We start from the raw sequence: 12,080 nt of genomic DNA on the forward strand, positions 1-12,080 counted from the left end.
TTACGCCAACAGTTTGACTCTATAAATACAGAAGATTAAAGCTTTTTTTTCCCTCCGTTGTTAAATCATTAGAGTCATGTAGTGTGAAGGACAGTCGCTCTAAAAAAGCCAACCAATTCCTGTTTAATTTGCAAGTTCCCGAGTCTGCAGTTATTGAGAGCACAATAATTCCCTCTCAAAACATATGAACCCATTTAACTGCAAAACATATCAGTGATAATTTAAAAAAAAAAAAAAAAAAAAAAAAAAAAAAGAGGGAAGTAGCCTGTTTGCATCAGAGTGGACACAGTTTAACACTTTGGTGCAATACCTTTCAAAATGTAGCTTTCTTGAGCTGCAATAGGATTTCCCTGACATCAGTTAAAATTTCCATCAGCAGAAGGATGCAAGTGAAGGAGCTGTGGCAGTTTCCAACACATACTGATTGCTTTCCACATATAACAACAATCTTCTATCTTCTCCACATTCTAAGATATAGAGTTGCAAGATATGTTGGTTTCTTTTTTTTCTTCAGAAGAAAACGACCAGGCCTGGCTAAAATTTCCCAAAACTTTGTGAAGGGATGTGTTGTTGTCTGCAGGAACCAAACTGAAACTTTTCTTCCACAGACGCAAAAATGTATGTTTGACACAAAAACAGTACTGAGCATCACCAAAAAAAAAAAAAAAAAAAAAAAACACCTCTGAAACATGGAAGAGGCAGCATCATGCTACGGGTGACCTAGAATGTCGCCCCTAATTTTTTCTAAATATTTGTTCCTTCCATAAATATTCCAGCTGGTGTTCAAAGTTTTGTTTGTAAGCTTCTCGAGAAACATGATGCAAAACACAAGAAACAGAAGCAGAACTTAATGTGTAAAAATACCTCTTTTTTTTATTGAATTTCCATCATTACAATTGCACACAATCATTTTGAGCAATCTAAATTATTCATAGAAATTCATTGAGCTCTAAGTGAACAGTCATCAGTCTTTAGCGGAGGCTTAAGAGACGTGGAAATATACTGAGAACTTCACTTCCCATGGAGCTGCAAAAACCCAAAGTAAACCTCCCCAAAAACCCACTCCACAGCAACAAAAACATCCCTCTTCCACGTACAGTAGCATCCCTGCATCACTTCCCTCCCGATTGCAGATTAAAGAACACAACACCGCAACATCAGAAGTCACATACAGCTGTGTGTACCAGCAGTTTACCAACAGAAAGCTCCCACGGTGTCACAAGTCATGTCGCAGCATGAGAAAAGTGCGGACGCACAGACGACAAATTTACACCTGAAATAATCCTAACAAAAAGTCTGTAAAGGGCTTAAAGTTTCCCCTCATCTGCAGGCTTTCGATAATTCTTTAGATAGACTTTGAATATGTGGAAGGTGAGCAAAAAAAAAAGAAAAAAAAATTTCCTCCAATTCTCTCCGAGCCTCACGTCTCTTTATGACCTTCAATGACAAAATAAATAAACCGTTACAGCAAAAGCTGCATCATCCACACATACGTGCCTGCTGCTGGTCCACATCATCATAGGATGTTCCCACGCGGACGTCCTGACCCCAGTGAGCAAAGGTCACCCGGCAGGTGACAGCAGGATGGAAATAGACTTCCTACATGCATGTCGAGCAGACGAACGCTCGCAGAGAAAGACAAAGACGCAGAAAGAAAGACGTTGCAGATTTTTAGACGGACGGTCATTTACCGTTTTCTCCAAAAACGGGAAGCTCTACTCGTTGGCAAGTAACTGGACTGGGACAGACTTAGAAGCAACAAGGTGTGATGTGGTGTGTGTGTGACTGGATTTTCCTCTTAGCCTTTCAAAATCTCCCTGTAGCTTAACCCTGGCTGGAAGTGAGTGTAGATTTAATAATAATAATAATAATGATCCCAAACAGCACAAATTAATATTTACTTGGCAAAAAAAAAAAAAAAGAAAGAAAGAAAATGTGTGTTTGATCCACTAATTCTTTGTTTTAGCGCTTCTTGGTAATAAATATTTTAGTATAATATGTGTAGGTTTAGTGCTGGGATAAGGACACAGCCTCTCTCCACAATAGGATTGTCTCCATATATGACAAACCTTGATGTTTTTCTATCACTCTTCCTCTGCCAAAAACCTGTTCCTCCTGCGCATTATGTGACTGTCAATAATTCCAGTCTGTAGGTGTCAGCTGAATTACTTTGCTCACTGCAGCAGTGCTCATCCGATCACTATTTTAAGCCGCTTCTTTTTTTTTTTTTTTTTTTTTTTTTTTTTTAGCTAATGAAGGAAGTAGTTTGCTTTCAGATATGAAAAATCTAAGTAGTACTCCAAATAAACTTAGGTAGAAGCAAAAAGCTCCCGGGAAGAATCAAAATGAGGTAAAATATAATTGGAAGATTTACATTTATCTTGAGTGAAACAATGTTGAAGTTGCAGTGTGTAAACCTGGGGCAACAAAAGTTGGAATAAAAACATATACATTTTAATTTGGAAAGATTACCGTTTTTTTCTATCCAATATGTGTCAAAATCTCCCCAACAGAATTACGCTGCTCATGTATTTTGAAGACGTTAAGCTGAAATCCCTCTTCACGATTTCTTCTGTTTTGGCTTTTTTTGTCCCATAAGTTTGGCTCTAAACTTGATAACTAGAGAATCTTTGCCCACAATTTTGTGCAGAACTGATTTAATTCAGTCACATTGGAATTTTTTTTTATCATGAATAGGCTGTTTAAAGTCATCTGCGCAATTGGTAGAGCTGTTGCCTTGCAGCAAGAAGGTTCTGGGTTCGATTCCAGGCCTGGGGTCTATCTGCATGGAGTTTGCATGTTCTCCCTGTGCATGCGTGGGTTCTCTCTGGGTACTCCGGCTTCCTCCCACAGTCCTCCTTAGGTGTGAGTGTGAATGTGTGTGTGAGTAGTTGTTTGTCCTGTCTGTCTCTGTGTTGCCCTGCAACCTGTCCAGGGTGTACCCAGCCTCTCGCCCGAAAAGTTCGCTGGAGATAGGCACCAGCACCCCTCCCGACCCCACTTGGGACAAGGGTGTAAAGAAAATGGATGGATGGATGGATTTAGCATCTGAGTGACATTTAACACCCGACTTTGACTAGGCCACTCCAAAACATTAAGTTTTAGAGGGGTGCGAAGGGTTAGCTACTCAGAGGTGGACCTCAAAATCTTCCAGCTGCACAACCCAAGTTAATTTGATTAGGGCTGAAACGATTCCTCGAATGATTCGAGTACCTCGATTACTAAAATTCCTCGAGGAAAATTTACCTGCCTCGAAGCTTCGTTAATTTATGTTTTATTAGTTAGCGCACCGTGTTCCGGCCGGGACTTCATTTGTGTTGCGCGGAGCTCTCACTTCCGCCTCTGAGTTGTTGACAAAAGCTAAGTCTCAGCGGCATAAAGTCCAATCTTCAAGATTGGCCCGTGGGGATTTTATTGATTGATGATAATGCCCGACTTTTTATCGGTTTTGGGGAATCAATAAGCATCCTTAAAATGACTGGGGGAATGCCTGGAGTATGGCAGCATTTCTCCTCCGGGGCTGCTGGTTGAAAGCGAACGGCGGGAAGAGCGCTGAGGTGAGCGGATAGACTGAACAGGGCGGGCGGCTGAGTAGCTGATGCTTACCGTGTAAATGTAGCTTTACCAACGAACCGCACAATACATTTCATATCCCGGTCTGAAGAAACGGGTGGCGGAGCGCATCGTACATGGCTGGTAGATGAGTTTCTGAGTGTGACCAGTGAAGGTGTCGTAAATATCCCGTATTGCTTCCCCCCGTGTTCGTCCCCCGGTCTAACGGTTCGTCAGTCCGCTGGTCTATTTCTTCCCCTCCACCCCATCTTACGTTCGTTCATTCGCCCTCTCCTCCCACTCCAGGCGGCATTTCCCGTATTTTCAAACCCAAAACGTGACAGGTTAGGTGGCAAGGTGAGTTTAATTAATCTATTAAACTCACTGAAGATGAATACATAAACTAAAAGCTGGATTGTAGACATTTTTATAAGCATATTTGTGAGCCTGCCTCTTTGTTATTAAATTCAATAGAATTTCAGATTTTTCTATAACTTTTCTTCTGGTTAACTTAGAAAGTGAGCTATTATTGTTACAGGTTAGTTTTCTAAACTACAAAAAGCAACTGTTAGGGATGCTCAAATATGAAAAATTGGACTGATATTGATATCTGATAGTAACACCGGTATTATGCCAGATTTACCAATATTTCATTTTATATTTTTTTTTATCCGATTACTCGATTAATCGTAAGAATAATCGATAGATTACTCGATTACTAAAATATTCGTTTACAACAGCCCTAAATTTGATCTTTATTCAAACAAGTGTCACAGAATTGTATAGGGGACAGAACCTGCTGCTTTTAATGACATTTTTTTTTTGTAATGGCAATTTAGATTACACTCTAAATATAACATCTTTAAAACCAGGTAGATAAAGAAAAAAATAATATTTTTGCAGTCAATTACATTCCTTTGACAGACTTTAATATTTGCAGACTTGAAGCGTTAACAAAAATATTGTTTTTTCTTTAAGATGTTTTTTTTTTTTCATATTTAAATAATTTAGTAAGTCTTAATTGTAACAATAAAAGCTGCGTTCTTTTTCACTTTAATTGTAAAGTCACCATGTGAAGATTCTGACATCTGGTGGTGTATCTGAGTAGTTTCGAAACATGTGATTGAGGACGTGAAGGGAAGATATTCCAGTAGAATTTAACTAGCAGAACTAAAACAAAACAAAAAAAAAAGCAAAACTTAAAAATTTCCAACTCTCTATTCCACTGTCTACACACAGCAACTTTAACAACTGAATGCTGTGTTATGATTGTGTGTCCTCAGTACAGTGCAAAAAATCCCAGCAACATGCAGTGTCAGAGGGTTCAGCAGAGGATCTGAAGGACTAAGATGGTGTTCAGCTATCATGCCTGAACACAGAGAAGTGTTTAAATATAAATCTGTGACAAAAAAGCATCATTAGGCACTTAAGACACCCACAAACACCACATATATATGATTATGAATAAAAGGATCCTGGGTAGGCTTCTCTTTGGTCATATTTAGAAAATTTGTGATTTTTTTTTTTTTTGTAATTTGACACAAAGAATCTTTGAATTTTGCTAATTTTGTCATGGAGATGTAGTAATGAGGGAGCCCTTGGTGTGCTCACCCACAAACTGATTCAGCTCGATTGGCAGCTGTACAAACGCAAAAACATCCACCGCTCATCAACGAGCAGCCGACGCGTTGTAGCCGGAACAAACAGAGGAGGGTGACAGTTTGCTTAGAAGACTTTTAACCCCTAGAACCCGACTGACCCACCGGTGGGTCCAGCTGCCACGTGACCTCGGCTCGCTCTGTAAACAAAGGCTCCACGTGCCTTTAAATTTTTTTATTTTTTTTATTATCCGCTAAAAGAGGCTTTAATCTTTCAAAAACTATTCCGCATAAAGGTTTTGCCCAAAATGTTAAGATTTAAATTTATTTATACCCCCTGAGGGTGTAAGAGGCTAACACCTCCAGAAGTTCTCTGGGCTAACGGTCACGAGGCCTGCGCCAAGCTAGGGCCGGGTTATGGGGTGAAAGGAGAGAGGATTTTTAACCTGCAACAAAACAGGAAACCTCAAAACAAAAAAAAAGACGGAAGCAGACTGAGGACAGAAAGTTGGTTCTGAAGGCCAAAAAAAAAAAAAATCTGCATTTGTACAGTGCATAAACTCACATCATTAGATCCCAGAAGGAGCTCCAAAACAAGTCAAAATCAACAACAAAAAAAAGTGACGAAAAATAAAGAGTTTTAAGGTTAAAGACGAAGCGAGAGCATTGTTAAAAATTTCACTCACCATCTTCAAGCTTTCTGCCCTCAGAAGCCACCGAGGCGACAACAGGCACAAGTACAAACACCCTCAAGCTACAGCAAGAGTAACATCACAAAGAAACGACAAAGTCCTCAAAGCTGGCAGGTTGCTGGGGATATGATGCCATGCAGCATGTGAAGAGGGAGGGAGCCCAACCCTGCATCATCCTTATTTTCTTAGACATTTCTTCTTTTTTTTTTTTTTTTCATCATAGAGGCACATAGAAGGCATAAAAGTTACATTGTAAAAGCATTTACCTGTTTGAGCCAAGAAAAACACGACAAAAACACACACACACACAGCCGCAGAGGCAAGCGAAGAGTCTCTGATGGATCGCTCAAGTCTTCAGAAGGACACAGCAGTTGTAATAAATAAGAATAACTGCAGTTAATATGTCTGTAAAATGGATTAGGGAGTGAGAGTAAACCTAAATAATAACATTAATATAGTATTAACAACAATAACAATAGCAACAATGTCCAGTTCCTTTTATGTTGAGCATGGAGTGGAGAGGGTTGTGATTGGCTCAGTACAGAAAACAAGGAGGATATATGGGACAATGTTCCCCATGTAACACACAAACGCACACTGAAAATAAAAGCATGTGGAGGTCTGCACAGCTAGCTGCATCCAGCATTACCAAGACCGCGAGTTGCAACAAATCAACCTGCAGGACAAGACTCACTGCTCACTGGTTCAGGCTTTGCAAAAGGGACAGAAAATAAAACGTTTAAGCACTGTTACTTCAAAGGAGCACTTAGAACTCGTACGGCCATTCTGTACCAGAATCAATACAGTTTCATTATTTGTGCAAACATAAGACAACGCTTTGGTTTCCCTCTGCTCAAACTGTCATGGCAAATTACTTTAAGCTTGAAGATGAGAAGCAAAAAAAAAAAAAAACATTAACTAGGAAAATAATATACTTGTACTAAAAGTGCAAAATAGCTGGACTAAACTGAAATGTAACAAATTATTGGGCACTATCCTGTAAGAGGGGAGATCGGTTCTTTGAAAGGTTACCTTACACTCAAAGAAATATGTGCAAAAACCAACTAGGCAAACAAATATTTGACAAATATTTACAGTTTCCGGCTAAAAATAAGTCCTAGAGGCTCGTCTGACTTCTAATTCTTTAGTGTCGGCCCCTTTCTACGATATAAACCAACATTTTACATTTTTGTCAGGAACTTCTGAACGAAATAAGCAGATGTTGCATAATTATCGTTTTGTGCAAGACATAGTTAGAATAAGGTAAATCACAAACTTTGGAAATAAATAGGTCAATCGTTGCTTTTGAAGTATCATTGGAAAGATAATCTCAGTGATTCTACAAAAGATCAGGAGCTGGAGTCAAGAAATCGAATGGTGACTTGAGTTTGACAATTATTAGCTTGATAAGGAATGACCAGTGATGAGGGAGTTGGAAACTTAAAATATATATATATATATTTTTCTTGATCAGGGAAGGCACCACACATAAGCGACTGCGCTATCACTCTTCAGAGAGGGAGCTGTTGGCACAAAGACTCAAAGTTAGCCATTTTCAGTATCAACAAGATTTTTAAGAATTGAAACAGAGGAGTGAAAAAGATGTAAGAAGCTATTTAGACTGTAAACTGCATTTTCTGAGAGGCTCGTTAACTTTTCATTCAAGCGGTGTCTTTTAAAACAAGAGAGTCCCTATTTTAAAGCAATATCTTCTCTCTCAAACACAACATGACGTCGCCTACCCTCCGAGTTAGTGACATATTTCCATAGATCCCTGTTCTTGTACTTAAACAAAAGCTGGAATCGGCAGCTTGAAGCTTAGAAAAAAAAAACAGATCTAACAATAATTTCAAGATTTCTTGAAATTATGCCCTTTCCACATAAAGCAAGTGTATGATAGGTATTTAGAGCTCAACTTATAGTAAAATGCAAGTTAGTTAAAATCAGGGGCAATCCTCTTCTTAAAACCACTCAAAATGTTTCTGGCCTAAAAAAAAAAATAAAAATAACCTAGAAATTTTGGTAAAAGACAGTTCATTATATTCACAGCTTTTCTGATGATGAAATCTGATTAATTTGCTGCAGCTCAGCGGCCTGAAATGCTGAACAGCCGCTGTATCAGAGCATCAGCCGACCTCTTGCCGTGTTTGCAAACTAACCGGACAGCATTCTGGCTCTGCCTCCACCTGCAGCCATTTGAACACATCCCTCAGCTCACACACACACACGCACACACAATCACACACACTCACAGGCAGCCAAGAGCCTAAAACGCGTAGGTAGATGGCATTGGCGAGGAAAGCAGTTGCACTGCAGTACCTATTAAAGACCACTAGGGGAGGCTCTTAAGTCTACAATCAGGCTTTACAGCTGCTCATCATTGGCCATCTGTGGCTGCCAGAGATATATTCTGTACATGCAGTCAGTTAATCTGATGCGAGACTTTTCCTTCGCGTAGGCAAACATTTAGATTATACACAGAAAGCGTTACATCATCCATCTTTTTGTTTGTTTTATACAATCTGCACATCTTCCACTGCTTTTCAGTGAGAAAACAAGAGTTTGACCACGACGGTGGATGGCGTGGCCAGGCTCGTTAATAATATTGGGAGTAGTGGGTGAAGCTAAATCTGATCACAGAGGGAGGTTTTGCATACAGACACCTTGAATTATTCCACATTATACTCGAGGTCTCCCTCGCCCCTCCCGCCACCTCACAGGGGAGACGCGGAGGCCGCCTCCTCGCTCTACTTCGTCCGCTGGTCTTCCTCGTTCCGACTGTGGAGGCGTGGAGGGGGGGCGAGAGGGAGACCTGCCTTTTTTTTTTTTTTTTTTTTTTTTGTAGGATGGGTTTTTAGGTTTTTCCTCCCTCCGTGCCGTGCGCATGTAGAGCTCAGTCCCCCAGGATGACTTTCACAAAGCTAGCCACGTCAGTTTCTTTGGCCTCGTGGGAGGTGAAGAAGGGATGTTGCTGTGGAGGAGACAGAGGTCAGCTTAGTCTGAATGAAATCAGGAGTCTTTCATAAGGGCAGACTTGAATCCCTAGCAGGACTGAAGATATAAAGATGCTAACCGTCAGCTTTCTGTACTTTGTAGTTCCTTATAATCCTTACTTTGATGTCATTTTTTTTTATTATTGTCTTTCTTAGTTGCTTTGTCATTTTGAAATGACTTTCTTGTTTTTATTTTGGATAATGATGATCAGTTTTGATGGGCATTTTTAAGCCTTTTTTCTTATTTAAGATGCTCTATCTAATTTTTTTCCTTCACTTCATTTTTTTTGCCTTTAGAAGTAACTTTCTGTCTTTTGTATTTTAAATGTTCTTAAGGCTTAAGATTTATTGATTAATGCACTTGTTACTTAGTAAAACAATTTAGGGGCTTTTTAGGTCAAATTTTACCTCATAAAGTTGTTCTATCAAAAGTGCCAACATGGGCTTATTTAGTCCATTTGTTTGGTTTTTGACTTTAACTTTATTTGTTTTTGAGGATTTTTATTTCATCCCCGAGATGTTTTAATTTGGACATTTCTTGTGTGAATCTACCCTTTAAACTCGTGTCTTTTCCCTCCCTGCTTTTGGATCTTCTTACATCTTGTGGAAATAATTTTGCATCTTTCTATAATGCAGTGGCGGCCTCTAGTGGCCATCTTGTCTGAAAATTCTTTGCAGAAATGACAATGCTAAGTCTATCTGCATGTACAAATATATATATATATATATATATATATATATATATATATATTTTTTTTTTTACATGATTTGTTGTCTTATTTAATACTTTATCATTTAATCTGTCTTTCTGATCATTTTTAGAATTTATTTCTTCCTTCTGTGGATTTATATTTCTACAGTTGTAGCTATTATGAACGTTTGTTCTCACTGTGCTTCTCTTATTTTTTTTTTTAGCTTAACATCTATAGACTACGACAATCTCTCTTTGTTTATTTTGTCAGATTTCTTTATGCATGTAATTATTGTAAATGTTCTTTGGTTATTTTGCCATGTATTTGTGCCTATGATTTGTCTCTCTGAGGAGGTTTGGTATCTATATGTATTCATTGTAACGTAACTGACCGCTACACTGTGCAAAATAACCACTTTGGTCTTGTGTGGTTTGATTTGGTTTTGTTGGGTGTGTGTTTTGTTACTTCAGTCTCTGTTCTTTGTTTGACTGACTTTCTTGTGGGCATACATCCCCTTTTTTCCAAAATTGGGTCATTTAGGATCATTTTGCAGTCATGTGTAATAGTAGATTCTTCTATACATACATTATAGATTTTATCAGCTCCGTAGTGTGTAATTAAAGCCGTGACAAGTAGAAAACTAGACATTAACAGAAGGACAAGGAAAAAAGAAGAAACTCACCATGAGTTCTGTGTATGTTGGCCGCTCTTTGGCGTTTTTCTTTAAGCTGTGGTCAAAAAATAGAAAGAAAAAACAAGACCAAAATACAGAATTACTCTAAAACAAATTGCAACAAGTTGTTTCTGTACTTTCACATTCAGTTTTGCAGTTCACAGGAAACGAGCAAGACTGATTTGAGTCAATTAGTGTGATGGCGGATGGAACATGAACAGCTGCATGGCTCTGCCGGTAAAAATCAGCTGACTCCATTTTCTGAGAAATCATTTGCCCATCATTCGAGGACAGAAGAGTGAGAAGAAACGTCCATTCTGCAGGGAAAGCTGGAGTCGCAGCAGAATATCACAGACAGTTTATGCTACTTTGGGCTCAGAACACCAACAGATTGGTACAAGATCATCCTGCAGCAGAACAAAGAGCCCACACATGCAGACAGAACTGTGATGGTCTGGATTCTACAGAGGGCAGGATTCTGGAAATAAAACTATCTTCATCTACAGGGTACAAACCTGCTTCACAGGGCTAGAACACCTGCTGCTCTTTATTCATCTAAATATTCAATTATGCTGGAGGTAACTAATGCAAACTTCTCTGAGTTTGAATGAGTTTAAGTATTAGCACACAAAACACATCGGAGTACTCCTGCAGGATTTAGATGTTTCATAAATCAATGAAAACTGTCAAAAGGACGTTGGGTTCACCAACATCTCTCTGAATCATTTTGTACATTTTAGGCTGAAGATCAAATGTCAAAATTTACTGCCCCTCATTAATGCTGTCACAGAAAAAAAAGACACTTGAAAGCTTAATTCAAGCAAAAACTAGAGCTGCCAAGTTCCCTGTAAATTCTCAACATAGCTTTGATATGTACAAAATGACAAATAAATAAAAAATACTCTTCAGCTGATGGAGTCAGATGAGAAAACACTCTGTCAACACTGATCACTGAGGAAACTGGTTTAATTAAATTATCTAAAACAAAGACTCTGGACCACTGAGCAACGGTCCAGATCTTTTCCTCATGCTTTCTGTTCAGGAGTGGCTTAACACAAGGAATGTAGTCCACATTCTGGATGCACCTATGTCTGGAGTTTCTGCACTTCCCTGAGTTTCTGCACTTCCCTGGATTTTCTTCAACATTTCAAGGTTCTAGTTATCGCTGCAGTTTGTGCACTTATTACTATCACATTGTTCCTTCCACTCACAACTGGCTAAAAAAAATAAAAAATAATAATGTTTTTGCCAGGTCAAAATTTTCCAAAAACCTGATTAGAAACCAGCTGCAAAGCAACAAGACAAGACCAACCATTTTGGTAAACCCATATGTTTGGATATCAACAACGGGAACACCACTTCTGCTGTTACTTTGTCAGAAGAAGTCAAAGGGCAGCAGAGTAAACCTGAAGGTCAACTTGAAACATCAACAAGAAACGTGACTGATCTCATTAGTTTCACGAAAAGGCAGAAGCCTTTTCATGATGTAAAGAAAGGCTTTTCACACCTTTCTTTATATTAAAGAGATCCGTCCGCAGTTCACGCAGTCACTGGCTGCATCTTCCTGTTACCATAATACCTGCATCTGTAACTAAGCAACTGAGAAAGGAGGAAACAAAACCAGCGGCAGGAAATAAGAGGCAACAAGTTTAAAAATGAACATCAGGTGGACACAGAGACAGATCCAAATCAGAGCTCAGAATTGATGCGTTGTAGTGAATGCGTTGAATGGCTGCTAGTGCTAACAGGTTGTATCAGTCAGATGAAAAACTTTGCTCTTACGGGAACGGAAGAAAATAACGTTTTCTGACAGCTGTTACATCGTAGGCCTGTCAGGATAACAAATTTTGCCAGACGATTAATTGTCCCAGAACTTATTG

General features: G+C 39.0%; 1 protein-coding gene across 1 annotated transcript in view; it reads right to left on the reverse strand.

The window, feature by feature from the left end:
- Window positions 1–847: 847 nt before the first annotated feature.
- The window catches only part of map2k6 (mitogen-activated protein kinase kinase 6), a 36,243-nt gene continuing 25,010 nt past the window's right edge, over window positions 848–12,080 (reverse strand). Inside the window, exons 11-12 of the mRNA XM_014994816.2 lie at window positions 10,210–10,255; window positions 848–8,813 (exon numbers count right to left, since the gene is read on the reverse strand). Coding sequence (XP_014850302.1) covers window positions 8,736–8,813; window positions 10,210–10,255 — 124 coding nt within the window. The 3' untranslated portion in view covers window positions 848–8,735. The remainder of the gene's footprint in view (window positions 8,814–10,209; window positions 10,256–12,080) is intronic.

The sequence above is a fragment of the Poecilia mexicana genome, unplaced genomic scaffold (genome assembly GCF_051168715.1).
Source record: "Poecilia mexicana isolate PSO_F unplaced genomic scaffold, ASM5116871v1 scaffold_19, whole genome shotgun sequence".
NCBI lineage: Eukaryota > Metazoa > Chordata > Actinopteri > Cyprinodontiformes > Poeciliidae > Poecilia > Poecilia mexicana.